The 22,488-nt window shown below is 41.7% G+C and overlaps 1 protein-coding gene across 2 annotated transcripts in view; it reads right to left on the reverse strand.

The window, feature by feature from the left end:
• Positions 1 to 22,488, reverse strand: part of kazna (kazrin, periplakin interacting protein a) — a 461,830-nt gene that overhangs the window by 120,644 nt on the left and 318,698 nt on the right. Inside the window, exon 1 of one of the 2 annotated variants that reach the window (XM_034173198.1) lies at positions 12,012 to 12,203. The exons of the other annotated variant lie outside the window; for it this stretch is intronic. Within the exon in view, the coding sequence (XP_034029089.1) occupies positions 12,012 to 12,042 (31 nt within the window). The 5' untranslated portion in view covers positions 12,043 to 12,203. Of the gene's footprint in view, positions 1 to 12,011; positions 12,204 to 22,488 lie in introns of those variants that run through there. 2 annotated transcript variants of the gene reach the window in all.

Consider the following 22,488-nt stretch of genomic DNA (forward strand, 5'->3'; position numbering starts at 1 on the left):
AATATGGAATACCTTTCAATATGATTGGAGCATTTTTAAATTTTCACCCCTGTGTAATACTTCAATTGACCCCTTCTTGGCCGCCTATTGAAAGTTCACGTGGGTACCCGGCATTTTTAAAAGAGTAATGTCTAAGGAGTATGTGTGCCAAATTTGGTGCTTGCATCACCATTTGAAGGATCCCTCAGTAAATATTAACTTATCTGCTGCACTATGGCTGGAAAATCCCAGAAGATCAGGGTCTGAGGACCTGCTGCAGCGTTCAGCTGCCAGCCGGTGGGTTACATGCCATTGCCTCCTCTGCCTGATCCGCTGCTGATGACTTCTTGGTTCACCAGATCCTGTGAGCCGTCTTGTGTTCAGGTTTCCTGTTGGGTCTTCATGCTTACTGTCGTGGTGACGGTGCAGACAAGGTCCCCACTATATTTTCCCCCCAACAGGCAATTCCCTGCTTGAGACATTCCCCAGTTGTCATGATGTGGATGAGGGGTTGGATTTTGGCACCCACCTGGACTGTACTGCTCTACAATGCAAATGAATACGCCATTAAATGTGGTGAGCTTTAATTATTCTACTGATTTGCAAATGACATAATCTTTTCATCACTTCTGACATTTCGCCTCATGTGGTTTGAAGCTTTCACAAACCAAAGCACCATGTGATTTCAAAGAGAACGACAGTGGTCGCTGTTAATTCACATCAAAGCTGTTTGACAGTGTCACTCACTGCACGAATCACCTCCTTCGTCAGCCGGAGCTGATCAAGAAGTCCACATTTTAATGTCACGCAATCTGACAACCCCAGTGCCAGCAAGCGTATTTCATGCTTCAGGTCCTTGGAGTGATGGGAGCTGAACTCGTGTCAAGAGTCGGCTTAGAAAAGAGGACGACATCGAGCGCTGATCAGAGACAAAGATAGGAAGTCATCTCACCCACAATCCAGCCTCCTGTCTTTGGATAATATGACACTTACCGGCCTCCACTTGCCTTTCACTGTTCTCACAAAGTTCAGTTCGACATGTGACACCAACACATCTTACGGGTTTAAAAAAAAAGAAACACAAAACAGCAGGTTGTCTTTTAAATTAGACGATGTCCACAGGAGAGGTTTCTACTCCGCTGTCATCTAGTTGCATTAGCCGCTCTGACAAAAACAACGCACCTGTTTTAAAATCACGCCTCCCCTTTGCGATGTGAAATGATTAGCATGGATTCGAAGCTGCAGCTGAATACATCCACCTGGAACATTTTCTGACTCTCCGTGAAGCTGTGGAGGTGCTGCTCAGGTCGTGAGGGACCGGAGGATGGATGGAATTAAGGATAGATGACAGATGGAAAGACGGATGGAGACATTAAAAATGCAGCATAACTAGAGGAGAAAGAGGCTACAAATCAGCAAACTGTTCCACATGTCAGGGATGGTGAAGGTGGAGTTCAACAACCATCCCATGATGTGATCATCGCCAGCTCCGTCTTATCATCCTGACCTATTCTGTACGGCAAAATTCAGCATGGAGGTGTCGCTAAGAATACAGCGAGACTAGAGGACATTTAAAAAAAAGCACTGCGTGTTTTAAGGTTGAACAGTTTTGTGTACTTGGCTTTCTGAGTATTTCCAACTCACAACAAAGCTCAGATGGCTCAGATGCAATAAAAAATCCTGGATCAGAAGGCCTTAGCGGGCAGAGTGAAGCCACGCCTACATTTTAAAGAATGAAGGCAGTTCTGAAGGCAAAAAGGGGCCCAACACAGTGCTAACAAGGCGTACCTAATAAAGTGGCCACTGGGTGTATATGTGCCAAGATTAGTGCCAATCACAGTGAAAAACGTCATTTTTGACCTTTAACCCCAATGATTATCCTTTGGTAAATTTGATCTCTGCTGGATAATTCCAGAACCCATGTACATATGTATGCCAAGTTTGGTAGTTTGATACGTCTGTGTCCGGTATGAACCCGCGAGCACCCTGAGGGAGCTGCCAGCGTGCATTCACTAGGAGTTACAAAAAAAAAAGGAATTACTTACTAATGACTAAACCCAACCACTCTGACAATTATGTTGTCAGGCTCGAGTCTGCTCCAGCACAAGCAAGCTCACACATGCACCCATTAGGCACAGATGGACGTGCGTGTGTACGTGGAAAAACAGTCCTAATGCCACGGTCACACTGGCACGTAGGCCGTGAAATTTCATATCAAATTTCAATTAATTTCAATCTCATCTCCAGCAATCTGTGGATTTCCCTCAGGGGAATTCAGATTTCTTTCAATAATCCACACAAATTGTTGGCGAGCGGCTTAAGTCTGTCAAAAATTGACAAGTGAATTTGAATCGATGACCAATCACAAGCTGTCCTGCTGGGGTCTGCTGAGCCAACAAAAGCAAACAATCCAGAAATTATTGCAGCAATCGTGTTAACTCGCCAATTCAGGAGACCCAGAAAGAACACCTCACCAGACGGTCAGTATGGATACACCGCATTCACCTCATACTTCACTAAGATCTTGTTTGTTTGTTTTATTACATGGTTCCATTGTGGCTTTCAACACTGAGATATGTACATTCTTGAAGACTGATTCATTGTTTTATGTTGTTTTCAAACACAACACATTGTATGTATGTTTTCTATATGTCCAGCAGGTGGCAGATGGGTACTACATAATGGGATAAAACATAAGCAAAACGTACTGGCCTTTTGTATCACTCTGGTGTATCAGAGTTAACCAAAGTTTAATTAACTTGTCCTCTTCATATGTCCATTTCACTTGGAGACGTACAAAACAGTAGCATTTATTGTTTTTGAGTTATTGTGTTAACAAAGAGAGGGTATGGACTCATCTGTCCGTCCATACAACAGATTTATTGACTCATTGCTTACAGTGATCCAACTTACAGGGTGGATTCTTCAGCTTTTCCAAATTTTACAAGTCATATGGAGTCTCATTTATATAACGCTTTTCCATCTGCATCAGACGCTCAAAGCGCTTTACAATGATGCCTCACATTCACCCTGATGTGAGGGTGCTGCCACACAAGGCGCTCACCACACACTGGGAGCAACTAGGGAATTAAGGACCTTGCCCAAGGCCCCTTAGTGATTTTCTGGTCAGGCTGGGATTTGAACCGAGGATCCTCTGGTCTCAAGCCCAACACTTAACCACTAGACCATCACCTCCCCTAGTCAAGTGACTTGTAAGACAACGTCATTTTTGTGTGACAACACATTTTTTTTTTCATATAATTGTTGTCATGATGTGTGTAGCAGCCAGAGATTAGGGTGATTAGATGATGTCCATCCTCTCCTGCTGGTTGGAAAAAGTAAAAACTGGATCACAAGGATGAGAAACTTGAAGTGGTCCACCAGTACTGACATTATAAGACAAACCGTTGGTTTTCTGCGTACAGGTGGTCGACAGAAGTACATATGAAGGCTTCTGGAGCTGATCAGGCAGCATTTGTGTGACTTTCAGAAACAGTTTCAGGTAAAGTGAAGAAGTGCAAAATGTGAGGACACCTTCATACACCTGGCACACTGTGGGCTTGGTGCAGGCAACCAGCCATAGCTGGTTGGAGGTGTTTGTTTGTCTTTGGAAGACCTAATCACAGCCACACCTCAGGGTTTAAGCTCGTGGGATTTACAACACCTTCAGGAAAAGCCAAACTCAACCAGACGACTATGACGGGGAATATTCACAAAGCCGACCAGCAGAAACACACAAAGTGACTCAATTTCACAACGTGAACTTCCACCTCTGCATTTGCGTCGTTTGTGGTCCGAGGGTGAAGGATGGGTGAGGTACCCACGTCCAGGTGACCTGCTGGTGTTGACAGAAAAGGTGCTCTGACAAGATCAGCATTTGTGAAGTGTTGTTATTAGAAATAATCCCAAAGCAGACTGTTCGGAGAATGTGTTTTCAGGCTGAAAACAGTGTGAGAGCACAATGTTTACAGCAACAACAAAACCAGCAACAGAGTGTAAACACGGCTGTTTGGAGACAAACGTTGAAACGCAAATGATCAATGTCCTCAACAAGAACTCACACGACACGACCAAAAGTACAGAACTCAGAACAATCACACGACCAAAACTACAGAACTCAGAACAATCACACGACCAAAATACAGAACTCAGAACAATCACATGACCAAAACTACAGAACTCAGAACAATCACATGACCAGAACTCAGAACAATCACACGACCAAAATACAGAACTCAGAACTATCACACGACCAAAACTACAGAACTCAGAACAATCACATGACCAGAACTACAGAAATCAGAACAATCACATGACCAGAACTACAGAACTCAGAACAATCACATGACCAAAACTATAGAAATCAGAACAATCACACGACCAGGACTCAGAACAATCACACAACCAAAACTACAGAACTCAGAACAATCACATAACCAGAACTCAGAACAATCACACGACCAAAACTATAGAAATCAGAACAATCACACGACCAAAATACAGAACTCAGAACAATCACATGACCAAAACTACAGAAATCAGAACAATCACACGACCAAAATACAGAACTCAGAACAATCACATGACCAAAATACAGAACTCAGAACAATCACATGACCAAAACTACAGAAATCAGAACAATCACATGACCAGAACTCAGAACAATCACACGACCAAAATACAGAACTCAGAACAATCACACGACCAAAACTACAGAAATCAGAACAATCACATGACCAGAACTCAGAACAATCACACGACCAAAATACAGAACTCAGAACAATCACACGACCAAAACTACAGAAATCAGAACAATCACATGACCAGAACTCAGAACAATCACACGACCAAAATACAGAACTCAGAACAATCACATGACCAAAACTGTAGAAATCAGAACAATCACATGACCATAACTCAGAACAATCACACAACCAAAACTACAGAACTCAGAACAATCACATGACCAAAACTACAGAACTCAGAACAATCACATAACCAGAACTCAGAACAATCACACGATCAAAACTATAGAAATCAGAACAATCACACAACCAAAACTACAGCACTCAGAACAATCACATGACCAGAACTCAGAACAATCACACGACCAAAATACAGAACTCAGAACAATCACACGACCAAAACTACAGAAATCAGAACAATCACATGACCAGAACTCAGAACAATCACACGACCAAAATACAGAACTCAGAACAATCACATGACCAGAACTCAGAACAATCACATGACCAAAACTACAGAACTCAGAATAATCACACGACCAGAACTACAGAACTCAGAACAATCACACGACCAAAACTATAGAAATCAGAACAATCACACGACCAGAACTCAGAACAATCATACAACCAAAACTACAGAACTCAGAACAATCACATGACCAAAACTACAGAAATCAGAACAATCACACGACCAAAATACAGAACTCAGAACAATCACATGACCAAAACTACAGAACTCAGAACAATCACATGACCAGAACTCAGAACAATCACACGACCAAAATACAGAACTCAGAACAATCACACGACCAAAAACTACAGAAATCAGAACAATCACATGACCAGAACTCAGAACAATCACACGACCAAAATACAGAACTCAGAACAATCACACGACCAAAACTACAGAAATAAGAACAATCACATGACCAGAACTCAGAACAATCACACAACCAAAACTACAGAACTCAGAACAATCACATGACCAAAACTACAGAACTCAGAACAATCACATAACCAGAACTCAGAACAATCACACGATCAAAACTATAGAAATCAGAACAATCACACAACCAAAACTACAGAACTCAGAACAATCACAAGACCAAAACTACAGAACTCAGAACAGAACAATCACACGACCAGCTTTCACTATGTCTGTCTGAGTCAAAAGCTCACACACCTGATCTTCTGATTAGAATATGTGTTTTCATCAGCAGCCATAAATCAGTATTGAGGGAGGAAAAAATACATCATTGTTTTCCAAGGTGATTTGGTGATGTCAATATCTTTGCAGGCAAATGAAGGTCCAAGTGTTGACGGTCCTGATGCTGCTTGTCTCGCTGTACGGTTGAGAGACTTGGATGCTAACCAGTGATGTAAGGCAATGACTGGATGTCTTTGGTACCAGGTGATTCCAAAGAATCCTTGGGTACCACTGGAATGACTGTATCAAATGAGCGGTTACTAAGAGAAACTAAGATGAGGAGGATCATGTTCATTGTGAGGGAGTATCAGCTGTGAAATTTTGACCACGTGGCCTATTTCTCTGTCCATGACCCAGCATGCAGCTGCCCGAGTGTCGAGGACTCCAGTAGCTGGAGAAGGACAGGGAGACACACACATTTCACCTGGCTACGGCAAATACACTCAACAAAAATATAAACGCAACACTTTTGTTTTTGCTCCCATTTTGTATGAGATGAACTCAAAGATCTAAAACTTTTTCCACATACACAATATCACCATTTCCCTCAAATATTGTTCACAAACCAGTCTAAATCTGTGATAGTGAGCACTTCTCCTTTGCTGAGATAATCCATCCCACCTCACAGGTGTGCCATATCAAGATGCTGATTAGACACCATGATTAGTGCACAGGTGTGCCTTAGACTGCCCACAATAAAAGGCCACTCTGAAAGGTGCAGTTTTATCACACAGCACAATGCCACAGATGTCGCAAGATTTGAGGGAGCGTCAATTGGCATGCTGACAGCAGGAATGTCAACCAGAACTGTTGCTCGTGTATTGAATGTTCATTTCTCTACCATAAGCCGTCTCCAAAGGCGTTTCAGAGAATTTGGCAGTACATCCAACCAGCCTCACAACCGCAGACCACGTGTAACCACACCAGCCCAGGACCTCCACATCCAGCATGTTCACCTCCAAGATCGTCTGAGACCAGCCACTCGGACAGCTGCTGAAACAATTGGTTTGCATAACCAAAGAATTTCTGCACAAACTGTCAGAAACCGTCTCAGGGAAGCTCATCTGCATGCTCGTCGTCCTCATCGGGGTCTCGACCTGACTCCAGTTTGTCGTCGTAACCGACTTGAGTGGGCAAATGCTCACATTCGCTGGTGTTTGGCACGTTGGAGAGGTGTTCTCTTCACGGATGAATCCCAGTTCACACTGTCCAGGGCAGATGGCAGACAGCGTGTGTGGCGTTGTGTGGGTGAGCGGTTTTCTGATGTCAATGTTGTGGATCGAGTGGCCCATGGTGGCGGTGGGGTTATGGTATGGGCAGGCGTCTGTTATGGATGAAGAACACAGGTGCATTTTATTGATGGCATTTTGAATGCACAGAGATACTGTGACGAGATCCTGAGGCCCATTGTTGTGCCATACATCCAAGAACATCACCTCATGTTGCAGCAGGATAATGCACGGCCCCATGTTGCAAGGATCTGTACACAATTCTTGGAAGCTGAAAATGTCCCAGTTCTTGCATGGCCGGCATACTCACCGGACATGTCACCCATTGAGCATGTTTGGGATGCTCTGGACCGGCGTATACGACAGCGTGTACCAGTTCCTGCCAATATCCAGCAACTTCGCACAGCCATTGAAGAGGAGTGGACCAACATTCCACAGGCCACAATTGACAACCTGATCAACTCTATGCGAAGGAGATGTGTTGCACCGCATGAGGCAAATGGTGGTCACACCAGATACTGACTGGTATCCCCCCCAATAAAACAAAACTGCACCTTTCAGAGTGGCCTTTTATTGTGGACAGTCTAAGGCACACATGTGCACTAATCAGCATCTTGGTATGGCCACACCTGTGAGGTGGGATGGATTATCTCAGCAAAGGAGAAGTGCTCACTATCACAGATTTAGACTGGTTTGTGAACAATATTTGAGGGAAATGGTGATATTGTGTATGTGGAAAAAGTTTTAGATCTTTGAGTTCATCTCATACAAAATGGGAGCAAAACCAAAAGTGTTGTGTTTATATTTTTGTTGAGTGTAGATTGTTACTTTAACTTTAGAGTTGTAGGGATGGACTGTTTGTCTGCTTTTGGCGGTTGCCATCTAGGACTCAAGGTGGTTCCATGGTGTTGTAGAAGCTGCAAGCTGCAGCACCAGCGCATGCTCCCAGACATGACTTGATTGTTGTCCAAGCAGATCAGGTCTGGGAGCGTGTGCTCGTGCCACACACTGCCTCAGTGACCATTTCACAGAACTACCACGGGACCTGGATGGGAACTACGCAGCCAGACAACTGGTCCATCCCCATAGCTTAAAAATAAGCATTTATCTGCCACAGCCAGGTGAAACATCTGCATCCTCTGCATGTTGGATCATGCAGAGAAATGCACCACATTACCAAAATGTCATATCTGATTTTCCCTTCTAATGCAAGTGATACTCCTCCTCTTCGTGTCCGTAAATAACCACTCATTTGACCCAAAGTAATTCTAGCAGTACCCAAGGATCCTCCAAAGGCACTTGCCAAACTCATCTAGTCACTGCCTTCAGTCGCTGGTTAGTGTCCAAGTCTGACAACCATACAGCAAGACAGGCATAGATATCGGCATCACCAAACACCTCTGTCCACTTACCTCATGACTCTGCCAAGTGTCTCTCAATCTCAAAGGCCAAGGACCCAGAGACATCAATGTCAGAACCAAGATAGGTAGATGTGCGAACACAAGTTCAACACCACATACAGATACACATCTGAAGGTCGATTCTAGGAATTCAATGAAATCCTGGATTGGATGAGCCAGGAAAATCACAAATCCAGACATTGATTCCTCACTGAGCTTATCAAGTGTGTCAATCAAATCAAATCAAATCAAATCAATTTTATTTATATAGCGCCAAATCACAACAAACAGTTGCCCCAAGGCGCTTTATATTGTAAGGCAAAAGCCATACAATAATTACAGAAAAACCCCAACGGTCAAAACGACCCCCTATGAGCAAGCACTTGGCGACAGTGGGAAGGAAAAACTCCCTTTTAACAAGAAGAAACCTCCAGCAGAACCAGGCTCAAAGGGGGGCAGTCTTCTGCTGGGACTGGTTGGGGCTGAGGGGAGAGAATCAGGAAAAAGACATGCTGTGGAAGAGAGCAGAGATCAATCACTAATGATTAAATGCAGAGTGGTGCATACAGAGCAAAAAGAGGTGAATAAAAAGAAACAGTGCATCATGGGAAACCCCCAGCAGTCTAAGTCTATAGCAGCATAACTAAGGGATGGTTCAGGGTCACCTGATCCAACCCTAACTATAAGCTTTAGCAAAAAGGAAAGTTTTAAGCTTAATCTTAAAAGTAGAGAGGGTGTCTGTCTCCCTGATCTGAATTGGGAGCTGGTTCCACAGGAGAGGAGCCTGAAAGCTGAAGGCTCTGCCTCCCATTCTACTCTTACAAACCCTAGGAACTACAAGTAAGCCTGCAGTCTGAAAGCGAAGCACTCTATTGGGGTGATATGGTACTATGAGGTCCCTAAGATAAGATGGGACCTGATTATTCAAAACCTTATAAGTAAGAAGAAGAATTTTAAATTCTATTCTGGAATTAACAGGGAGCCAATGAAGAGAGGCCAATATGGGTGAAATATGCTCTCTCCTTCTAGTCCCTGTCAGTTCTCTAGCTGCAGCATTTTGAATTAACTGAAGGCTTTTCAGGGAACTTTTAGGACAACCTGATAATAATGAATTACAATAGTCCAGCCTAGAGGAAATAAATGCATGAATTAGCTTTTCAGCATCACTCTGAGACAAGACCTTTCTAATTTTACAGATATTGCGCAAATGCAAAAAAGCAGTCCTACATATATTACATATATTATATTACATATATATATTATTACATATATATTACATATTTGCTTAATATGCACATTGAAGGACATATCCTGATCAAAAATGACTCCAAGATTTCTCACAATATTACTAGAGGTCAGGGTAATGCCATCCAGAGTAAGGATCTGGTTAGACACCATGTTTCTAAGATTTGTGGGGCCAAGTACAATAACTTCAGTTTTATCTGAATTTAAAAGCAGGAAATTAGAGGTCATCCATGTCTTTATGTCTGAAAGACATTCCTGCAGTTTAACTAATTGGTGTGTGTCCTCTGGCTTCATGGATAGATAAAGCTGGGTATCATCTGCGTAACAATGAAAATTTAAGCAATGCTTTCTAATAATACTGCCTAAGGGGAGCATGTATAAAGTGAATAAAACTGGTCCTAGCACAGAACCTTGTGGAACTTCATAATTAACCTTAGTCTGTGAAGAAGACTCCCCATTTACATGAACAAATTGTAATCTATTAGATAAATATGATTCAAACCACTGCAGCGCAGTGCCTTTAATACCTATGGCATGCTCTAATCTCTGTAATAAAATTTTATGGTCAACAGTATCAAAAGCAGCACTGAGGTCTAACAGGACAAGCACAGAGATGAGTCCACTGTCTGAGGCCATAAGAAGATCATTTGAAACCTTCACTAATGCTGTTTCTGTACTATGATGATCAATCAGGCCATCCCTTGATTCTGCAAAGATCACAGCATTGTCCGTTAAGTCAAAGTCATTAAACTTTTGCTTGTCGACAAAAGCAGCTAAGCTACTGTTTTCCACAACCCTACCCAGCATTCAGTCCAGGTTCGCATGGACCAGTGCAGGAGGCAGAACACATCCCAAAAGAAAAAATGCAAATAATAAAAAATACACTTCAATAATGCAAACAAAATAAAAATAAAAAAATCTCAAATCAAAGATCTGATAATCTATATTATAACAGACCTCTGTGTGTGTGTGTGTGCATGCATGTGTCCTGGTTTTTGCGTGTGTATCACACAAAAACCGGGAGCGCTGACATTTGCCGTTTGGTATGCTTATATATTTTGGGTCAAGGATAAACGTTGTGAAAATGGAAAGTTAATAGGACTAATGTTATTGGAGAAATGAGCAATTTTAGCTAACCAATAAACAATGGACATTGTGCTGCAATGCACCATGGGATTTGGGGGTTTTGGGGTTTAAAATGTTATTGTGGTTCATGTTGGTTTATTCTGTTTTTGTAGTTCAATTGGTTTAGTCAGTTTAGATAAGTGTTATGTTGCTGTCACCATGAGTGAAATGTGTTGTGTTTTTAATGTCTTCTGCCACCATCTCTGTTTGTCAAATTGAAAACACCTGCATACAGCAGAATGCAGAAAAGACAAACAACTCAACTGTGTGTGTGTGTGTGTGCATGCATGCAATTTTAATCACGCACAAACTGGGGAGAGCTGACATTTGCCATTTGGGTGAAGCATGAATACCACCCAAACTGAACGTTGATAGGACTAATATTTTTAGAGAAGCTACATACATTAGTTAACTTTAGAAACTGGACAAAATGTCTCATAATCTCCCATCTTGCTATGGAAAAGAACATAAAAAAAATATCCATAGTCCACAACCATCATGAGATCAAAACCAAATTTTAATAGGCTCTCTGACTCGATGGGGTTGATCATTTCACTCAGTTTCACAGCGATCTGCTGAAAACATTTTGAGAAACTGGACAAAATTTCTCATAATCTCCTGTCTTGCTATGGAAAATAATACAAAGAGAAACCTGATCTTGAGGTCAACACCAACGTTTAATCTGTTCGTTCTCTTCATAAGGTACCTCATTCCACCAAACTTTGTGGAAATCAGCAGAAAATATTTTGCATCAATGACAAGAATATTTTGCACAGTCAGCTAATAACCAATCACCAGATGCGGGTGGGAACGTAAAGACTTTGGCAGAGTGGAATACGTCGATAATCATTCTGTGCCTGCGTGTTCAGACAAACACTCAGTGCAGGTTAAAGTCTCCCAACGGCTCAGAACATGAACAGACTCCATGACAGCTGCTGCTCTTCCTGAAGTTAACATGCCGGCAAATATCTCTGCCCGGTTTGGAACAATCCAGTTGGGATTTTCCCTTTAAAATCTTTTGGAAACTTGATCTAGCTCTGTTGAAACAGGACAGCGGCTGCACTTGTTTCCGCTCACTCACCAGACTTCCCCTGATCCGTGACTGCCTTCATCCCCTCCTCTGAGGAGACACTCCAAGAGGATTCCAGGATCTGCCAGGTGGAATTCAACTGTCAAAAAGCCCTAAGTACTGACATGGAACATCTTTTTTTATTCTCACACTGAAGTCAGCCTGAGTCGAGTCCAGGAGGTGCTGCTGTGTCTGAAAGTACCTGTCCAAGGCGACTGACTGCCGTGGCTTCAAGGATAGAGTAAACTCAACCCCCTCCCCGTCTATCCAAATGGTTAACTGGGCTTGGAGGCGGAGCGATCATTTTCCCACATTAGCCAAACATGCGAATGCAAACACACACACCAGTGAGGGGAGGGGCTCATGGCCCAGGTGTTGGCTTACAGGTCAGGTTAGTGTTTGTGCAGTTTGAGTCCAGGCGGCTGCACAGTAACAGGTCTGCCAGCTGCCAACTCACTCGAGGGTCGCCGCAACCAAAAGGTCACTTTCAGTGCGGCACGAGATGCTCACCAGTGAACATGACGGCGCATCAGCACAACGCTGTGACACGGCATTTTACATGCAGTGAAACCAGCTCAGAGCATTTACCGACACACGTTATTCAACATTTATGAAGTCGTGTCAGGAGAGTTGTTCACAGGAAAATTGAGCTCCAGTTACATGATTTCAGACAGGATTCTTTTTCCAGTCTCATTGTTGTTTAAGAGATCTATCAATTTACAGCCAACAGCAGACGATTTAAAATCTGACACAGTTTCATTGTTAAATCTATTAACATGTTCCCAATAATATTATAATGCTCATCAGTTATTTACAGTTGATGCAGAATTAAAATATTAACTCAGTGTAAAATTTGTGACACTCTCAATGTTTGACATAAAATTTTATTTTTACAACCACGACGAGTACTTTAACACTCTTCAGAGTTAAAGCGTAAGTTTGGGTAACTTTACCAGAATATGACAGACAAACGACTCAGGTTGGGTTTGAACTCCCAACTTTCTGGTTATGAGACAACAACAATGAAAACTCATTTTTGTCAGAAGGTTCTACTCGTAAGTGAGTTAAATTGCACTGTTAGGATTTTACTTTTTTCTGTTTGTATCCTCTGCTGTTCTTCCCCTCCCCCTGCATGTCTGTTTGTCTTGTGAGTCTTAGGCTGGGCATGGCTGATCTGTTTTCCACTTAAACATACAATCAATCATCTATTCCATTGCAGTTTAAAAGACCGGCTCATTCATCCACTCCTCGCCAGTTCCTTGATTTACCTCCTGTGGTACACTAGGCTCTAGTTCTTAGCTCTCTGAACATTCTGTTTGTGTGGACTGTCTTGAAATTGGATTTAACTCTGTTTCCTGTGTTGTCTCTGCTGGCCACACCCATTCTCACCACCTGTTTTACTCACATTGAGTCTGCAGACCTGCTGGCCTTCAAGCACAGTTTTGCTCACCACCACCACCACCTCGCTCGGATCCCACAGTGGACCACCCTGAATTTTTCACTTTTTGTTATATTATATTATTTTTACTAAAATCTCAGAATTTGTGTCTGCATTCTGAGTCTACTATATACATCTGCTTAACATGCACATAGAGGTAGATTGAAATGATTAATTCTGAGAGACAATTCCATCACTCTGCAAGGTTTGACATCAAGGGCCCTATTGACAATCTACTGTACACAGTCTAGGGTAGTACAAATCCATTTGGGTGTATGTGCAATTCATTTTTGCTATTCAAATGGCAACAATCTGTGCACAAATTTTGCTGTAGGGCACGATGGAGTTGGAGTTTTAGTACTTTTAGATGGGATCTGTGGACCCACCAAACACCCCCCCCACCCCCCCTTCTCCAGCCAGCGTCCCATCCTGGACACCAGCATGGACTCACAAAATTTCCTGAATATCTGTAATGTCAAGTGTGTTGGTAGCATGGCCCAAGCAGAGGGTCACCCCTTTGAGCCTGGTCTGCTTGAGGTTTCTTCCTCAGATCCTCAGAGGGAGTTTTTCCTTACCACTGTCACCTGTGTTGTTGCTCTGGGGTTTGTAAGGTTAGACCTTACTTGTGTGAAGCGCCTTGAGGCAGTTTTGTTGTGATTTGGTGCTATATAAATAAATGAATAAAAATTAGATTTTAGATTTCACATAAAACAGGGTTTCATTATTTATTATTCATTGCACAGGATGGAAGATGGCACATCAGAAAAGGGGGGTGGGGGGCGGTTAAGGTTAGACTGCCATGAAAATCTACAACATTTTGTGACGGTATCACAAAAAAAAAATAAAAAAATGTGAGACTGGGCTGGTAACACTGTCAATACACCATCACCAGCTCCCACATACATATCAATCAATCAATCAACTTTTTTCTTATATAGCGCCAAATCACAACAAACAGTTGCCCCAAGGCGCTCCACATTGCAAGGCAAGGCCATACAATAATTATGAAAAACCCCAACGGTCAAAACGACCCCCTATGAGCAAGCACTTGGCCACAGTGGGAAGGAAAAACTCCCTTTTAACAGGAAGAAACCTCCAGCAGAACCAGGCTCAGGGAGGGGCAGTCTTCTGCTGAGACTGGTTGGGGCTGAGGGAAAGAACCAGGAAAAAGAGATCGATCACTAATGATTAAATGCAGAGTGATGCATACGGAGCAAAAAGAGAAAGAAACAGTGCATCATGGGAACCCCCCCACAGTCTACGTCTAAAGCAACATAACCAAGGGATGGTCCAGGGTCACCCGATCCAGCCCTAACTATAAGCCTTAGCGAAAAAGAAAGTTTTAAGCCTAATCTTAAAAGTAGAGAGGGTATCTGTCTCCCTGATCTGAATTGGGAGCTGGTTCCACAGGAGAGGAGCCTGAAAGCTGAAGGCTCTGCCTCCCATTCTACTCTTACAAACCCTAGGAACTACAAGTAAGCCCGCAGTCTGAGAGCGAAGCGCTCTAATGGGGTAATATGGTACTACGAGGTCCCTAAGATAAGATGGGACCTGATTATTCAAAACCTTATAAGTAAGAAGAAGAATTTTAAATTCTATTCTAGCATTAACAGGAAGCCAATGAAGGGAGGCCAACACGGGTGAGATATACTCTCTCCTGCTAGTCCCCGTCAGTACTCTAGCTGCAGCATTCTGAACCAATTGAAGGCTTTTTAGGGAACTTTTAGGACAACCTGATAATAATGAATTACAATAGTCCAGCCTAGAGGAAATAAATGCATGAATTAGTTTTTCAGCATCACTCTGAGACAAGACCTTTCTGATTTTAGAGATATTGCGTAAATGCAAAAAGGCAGTCCTACATATTTGTTTAATATGCGCTTTGAATGACATATCCTGATCAAAAATAACTCCAAGATTTCTCACAGTATTACTAGAGATCAGGGAAATGCCATCCAGAGTAACGATCTGGTTAGACACCATGCTTCTAAGATTTGTGGGGCCAAGTACAATAACTTCAGTTTTATCTGAGTTTAAAAGCAGGAAATTAGAGGTCATCCATGTCTTTATGTCTGTAAGACAATCCTGCAGTTTAGCTAATTGGTGTGTATCCTCTGGCTTCATGGATAGATAAAGCTGGGTATCATCTGCGTAACAATGAAAATTTAAGCAATACCGTCTAAGCAATACCGTCTAATAATACTGCCCAAGGGAAGCATGTATAAAGTGAATAAAATTGGTCCTAGCACAGAACCTTGTGGAACTCCATAATTAACTTTAGTCTGTGAAGAAGATTCCCCATTTACATGAACAAACTGTAATCTATTAGACAAATATGATTCAAACCACCGCAGCGCAATGCCTTTAATACCTATGACATGCTCTAATCTCTGTAATAAAATTTTTCCCAAACAGGGAATCCGACACTAGACAGGCTGTGGAGCAGCACAGGTAACGCACGACAACAGTGCTAAAAAATAAAATAAAATAAAAATAAAAATCCACTGGACAGGCTGTGGAGCAGCACAGGCAACGCACGACAACAGTGCTAAATAAAAATCCACTAGACAGGCTGTGGAGCAGCACAGGTAACGCACAACAACAGTGCTAAAAAATAAATAAAATAAAAATAAAATCCACTGGACAGGCTGTGGAGCAGCACAGGCAACGCACGACAACAGTGCTAAAAAAATAAAATCAAAATCAAAATCCACTGGACAGGCTGTGGAGCAGCACAGGTAACACACGACAACAGTGGTAAAAAATAAAATAAAAATCCACTGGACAGGCTGTGGAGCAGCACAGATAACACACGACAACAGTGCTAAAAAATAAATAAAATAAAAATCCACTGGACAGGCTGTGGAGCAGCACAGGTAACACACGACAACAGTGGTAAAAAATAAAATAAAATCAAATCCACTGGACAGGCTGTGGAGCAGCACAGGTAACACACGACAACAGGGTAGTGGTAAAAATAAATAAAAATCCCACTAACAGGCCTGTGGGAGCAGCACAGGTAACACACGCCAAACAGTTGTAAAAAATAAAATAAAAATCCCTGGACAGGGCTGTGGAGCAGCACAGGTAACGCCACGACAACAGTGCTAAAAAATAAAATAAAAATCCCACTGGACAGGCTGTGGAGCAGCACAGGTAACACACGACCAAACAGTGGTAAAAAAATAAAGAACAAATCCACTGGACAAGGGGTGGGGCCCTGTGGAGCAGCACAGGTAACACACCGACAACAGTGCTAAAAATAAAATAAAATTCCACTGGACAGGCTGTGGAGCAGCAAAGGTAACCCACGACAAAACAGTTGTAAAAAATAAAATACAAATCCACTAGACAGGCTGTGGAGCAAGCACAGGTAACACACGACAACAGTGGTAAAAAGAAAAGAAAAAATCCACTAGACAGGCTGTGGAGCAGCACAGGTAACACACGACAACAGTGGTAAAAAATAAAATAAAAATCCACTAGACAGGCTGTGGAGCAGCACAGGTAACACACGACAACAGTGGTAAAAAATAAAATAAAAATCCACTAGACAGGCTGTGGAGCAGCACAGGTAACGCACGACAACAGTGCTAAAAAAAAAAAAAAATCAAAATCAAAATCCACTGGACAGGCTGATGTCATCATATTCCTCATGTGATCATCTCGCAACTGGAAAGAGAACAACACCCGTCTCAGACGTCTCACACCTCAGGCCAGAAACCTCCTCTGCCCTGCAGCCTTGTCTGTTCCCAGTGAGAGAATATTCAATGAGGGTGGAAACGTTTACAGGGACAAGCGGAGGAACAGGCTCAGCGGAGAAACTGCAGATTTCAGTTTACATCTTTTCATTCTCTGAGAAATGAGGCGTTGCTGCTGTCTGCTCCTAAAAGCTGTTGTAAAGTGCACTAAGTATTTTGTTAATGCAATTTAAGAATTTGCAAAAACATAAATGCACGATGAACAGAGTGAGAAACAACAGACACCACAGACAAGAACTGTGTTAAAAAAATGCTCATTTGTTTCAGTACAGCAATTTTGTGTCTCACTCATTATGAATAGTAAATTGCTGTATTTTATTTAACAAATGCATTTTATACTCGTATATGCTATTGTTCGCCCTGTTCTGTAAAAATAAACACCAGCTGCTACTAATTGCGGATATTATCAGTTTTCATAATGTAGCTGTATCGCTGACGTGCAGGTGAGGGGGACATTGCTGATGTAAGGAAGTAGGAAGTCAACAAAAACAATAAAAATTATATTTCAGAGGGGCTTTTATGCCCCTCATATACTGCATTATCATCTACAGCCACAACATGGCATCAAGCTGGTCCTGCATAGTGATCTGAATGAGATATTATTTGATTCACACTCTGGAGCAGATGGCTGGCAACATAACATTAATCTGGATGCCAAACACCATAAAACAAGAAGACCTTAATGAGGGAAAACGTGCTGGGTCTTAGGGAAAGAACAAAATAATCAATCATGCTCTCAAACTGAAAGGCCACGCTCTTGAAAAAAGACAAGCAAATACCTTTCATACTCTCTTGTATAAGGATAGGGAATAACCATCGTACTACTTGGCACTCAACTTGTTTACACGTTGTTCGGCAGCCAAACCCGCAATAAGGACAGCTCCTCTAACACAAGGCGAACTATAATGCTCTAAAAAATCTAGTTTAACAAAAGTTTATTTACATTTAATGAAGTATACATGCACACGTTTCACTCTGCTTTGACATTTTGTCCATTCAGTGGCTACAAAAAGCAACTCAATCTGAGTTATTTGTGCCTTGTACAATGTCACTAATTAGCCCGTTAGCTTCTGCTCAGGTGAAGTGAATTTTCCCATTTTTTTCTCAAATGCCATTAATCAATAAAGCCACTCAAGGTTACATCTTATAATGCTTTTTTTTTTTAAACCTGCTTTAACAACAATCAGGAAGAATATTAAATGGAAACAAACTCTTAACATTATTTATCAATTAAACCTCAATAATTAAACCACAAAAATGAACTACTCAGCAAAGCTCTGCTTAATTGCCCCCTCCCCCCCCCCCCCCCCCCCCCACACACACACACACGCACACACAGAGGAGACCAGATTTCTCCTCATTAACCAGCAAACTGTTTTTGGCACTGAACAGCAGCGTTTCTTTTTTCTAAGTGGTCACAGTGCTTCTTTGTGGTCTATGTTGATTTTCACAGTGTTTGATCCGGTTGATCGATCGGGATGTTCTCTGGCACATCATGTTTACTTACAGAATCCCCAACAAGTTGCTGGACAGCTGGCCCATACAGCAATTCTTTCTCTCTGGTTGGTTAACTTTCTTAAGGTAATTTAATGTTCCAAACCCTTTTATCAAAACAATGTTCCAACTCAAAAGAAAACTCCGTCGAACCCACAACTTTCATGTTTGGTACAGACACTGAATCAAGTCTTTGTCATTCAGTGGTGCCATAATATGTGGTTCTGGGTGACCTTGACATTTGATCAGTTCTGTCCCAAACGGACTCACTTTATTCCCAACTATCCCACAGTCAGATTAACTACCAATGAGAGGAACACGTAGTTGATGTTTGTTGCTCGATGGGCATTCCTGCCAGCTCATGGTTACTTGGCATTATTGTGCACAATGTTTAATAATAGATTATGAAGGACAGGGAAACCCGACACTATGACTATGGGCTTTTCCTCCACATCCTTGACTCAACCGACTGACACTCCTGCTTCTCTAGTTAGCATGCTAATGTCCCAGAGGTTGTGAGAGTTAAAAGTGTTTATTTCTCGACAAATATTAAAACAAATTGACAGAAAGATTCCCAACATATTTGATTTACACAGACGTATAGCGGCGTGTATTCTGCCATTGCGGATTATTTTGTTCAAACAACCAACACACCAACCGATGACGCTGTCATCATGAGGATTGGCAGCTACGTAACGCCACTCAGCATTTGTATAAAAAAGACTCCTGGTCTATTTTAGCCCTGCCTAGCTGGTGGTGTAGCAATCACTTGTCTCTTGTTGCTGTAAATTCCCCGCTGTGATTGAAAATGAATGGCAGTTGATCAATTTGCCGCTGCCTCTTGTTGTTAATGTGACCAAGGGGTGATACATGGAGAGGGTCCACTAGTCCTAACCTCTTTATATTATTTTGATGATGTATATTATAACCCCAAACTGATTTTAAAGTTCATAAATAAATGTATTTCTTTCAAATAGCTAAAAGACCAGATCCAGTTTTGTTCAATTTACAAAAATAAAACATGGTTCTGTTGACATACACCTTTAATTGTACTGTTGTTTGTAAATCAAACAAATAATGGTAATTCACCATAAATGTATGGTTTTTTTTGTTCATTGTTACACTTTTGTAGCATTATTTAACCTACTTTAGTGCAACATATAGCCTAGCATAAATGTAAAAACAACTTCAACATCCTCTCCTTAATGCTAAGACTAATGTACCCAAGGACTAGTGGAACCTAGGACTAGTGGAACCTAGGACTAGTGGGAAGTTCCCATAACGTACAACCCTTGCAGCATATTTCATCCATACTGGCTTCAAACAGTTTCAGTTAAGATGCCCCCAAAAAATTCATGCTTTTGGGCATTTTTTTTGTCAGCATACAGGGTAGATGTGAAAGATACAGTTGTGCTCAAAAGTTTACATAATCTGCTCTAGGGGCAGATCTACAGGGGTGGCATGGGGTGGCAACTGCCACCCTAAAAATAGCTCTTGCCACCCCAATCAGAAGTGGGTGACATTTTTTTCAAAAAAGGGACCGGCGAAAACTGTGCTCTCTGAGCGCCCTTGAATGCAGCACAAGCTGCGCTTCACGCTCCCCCCCCCCCCCCCCCCCCACCTGTTGTGATGCCGAATTTTCCCTAAAAGACATGACGACACGCCAGCACACACGGCTGCCAGGAAAACTTTGCGGAGAAAGAAATATAAAATTGATACATTCACCAAGTACTGTATAAATTAATAAACAATGAGGAATAAGTTTTCAGTGGTATTTTTATTAGGGCGGAACCTCTTGTTTCCCTCGTAGTTTCAGGTGAACTGAAAACAAGGATGGACGTCAACACTGGTCACTTCAGCCGGCAAAACTTTCTTTGTAGCTAGACTTCAGCTTTACTCGTGTCCGTGCACGCATGCGGCAATGTACGCTTTTAGGTTTCACTTTCATTTCATAACGCGACAGTGGAGCACTTTTTTATTGCTGAGGGGAGAAAACACTTTGTTGTGGATTTAGAGGAACACTGGAAACAAGAGAAGAGGGTGTGAGGAGAGGACAGAAGGATGGACAGAGGACAGAGGGATGGACAGAAGCCAGAGGACAGAGGGATGAGCAGAGGACAAGCGCTGATACACACACCCTTGAGGTGTGTTTCTGTGAGTCTTCAGGTCAGGTAAGACATACAGCTTCTCTGCTGTCATTTGATTAAATATGTTGTTTTCTACTATAGTGGTGCAGCTTAGCTAAAGGGCAATTCTATGGTAACGGAATTACAACAGCAGCAAAATCTGGACATACTGCATCTAACGACTACAGATTAGGTCAGATTGTAATTTCGTTACCGCTGAATTGCCCTAAAATTTCCATAACAATCATTCAGTTTGTGATAAAAGCATGAAATTTGGCACAAATATTCTAAATTAACTAATATTTATTTTCAGATATGGAGGCATCCTGGAGCTGACCTCTAATGAGCTACAGGAGTCAATAAAGAATTACACAGGGGTCAAACTTTAACAATGCTCCAATCATATTGAAAAGTATACCACATTATTTATCTGATTACACAGCTTCCAAAAAGGTATAGTTTGGACTATCTATGACTGAATGTTCTGGAGTTATGGGGTAAAAACAGCAAATATGGTGACAAAGGTCAGTTTCAGTTTGTACAGGGGTCAAACGTTAAACTTGCTCCAATTTTGGTAAAAAATTATGCAAATTATTGGTTTAGTTAATAGTATTTTAAAAAGAATAGTTTGCACCATCTATCCCGCTAAGTTATCATGTTACGAGGTAACATATGTCACATGTCATAGAATCCAATGGACGTCAACCTTGTTTGACCTTTACTTTGGAGACCAAGCATTCGACATAGTCAAAACTATTCCATTTATTAATCCTATTCACTCAACCAATAATTTGCATCACTTTTTACCAAAACTGAAATAACTTTACCTTTTCACCCTTGTACAAACTGAAACTGACCTTTGTCGGCTTTGCTCAAAAAGTAAATGAGTCCACCCACCACTTTAATCATATTTTAGATCTTGTTCTGACTTATGGTATGGAAATAGAAGACTTAACAGTATTCCCTGAAAACTCCCTTTTGTCTGATCATTTTTTAATAACATTTACATTTACCCTGATGGACTACCCTGCAGTGGGGAATAAGTTTCATTACACTAGAAGTCTTTCAGAAAGCGCTGTAACTAGGTTTAAGGATATGATTCCTTCTTTATGTTCTCTAATGTCATATACCAACACAGAGCAGAGTAGCTACCTAAACTCTGTAAGGGAGTTAGAGTATCTTGTCAATAGTTTTACATCCTCATTGAAGACAACTTTGGATGCTGTAGCTCCTCTGAAAAAGAGAGCTTTAAATCAGAAGTGTCTGACTCCGTGGTATAACTCACAAACTCGTAGCTTAAAGCAGATAACCCGTAAGTTGGAGAGGAAATGGCGTCTCACTAATTTAGAAGATCTTCACTTAGCCTGGAAAAAGAGTTTGTTGCTCTATAAGAAAGCCCTTCGTGAAGCTAGGACATCTTTCTACTCATCACTAATTGAAGAAAATAAGAACAACCCCAGGTTTCTTTTCAGCACTGTAGCCAGGCTGACAAAGAGTCAGAGCTCTATTGAGCTGAGTATTCCATTAACTTTAACTAGTAATGACTTCATGACTTTCTTTGCTAACAAAATTTTGACTATTAGAGAAAAAATTACTCATAACCATCCCAAAGATGTATCGTTATCTTTGGCTGCTTTCAGTGATGCCGGTATTTGGTTAGACTCTTTCTC

The sequence above is a fragment of the Thalassophryne amazonica genome, chromosome 6, assembly GCF_902500255.1.
Source record: "Thalassophryne amazonica chromosome 6, fThaAma1.1, whole genome shotgun sequence".
NCBI classification, from domain to species: Eukaryota; Metazoa; Chordata; class Actinopteri; order Batrachoidiformes; family Batrachoididae; genus Thalassophryne; species Thalassophryne amazonica.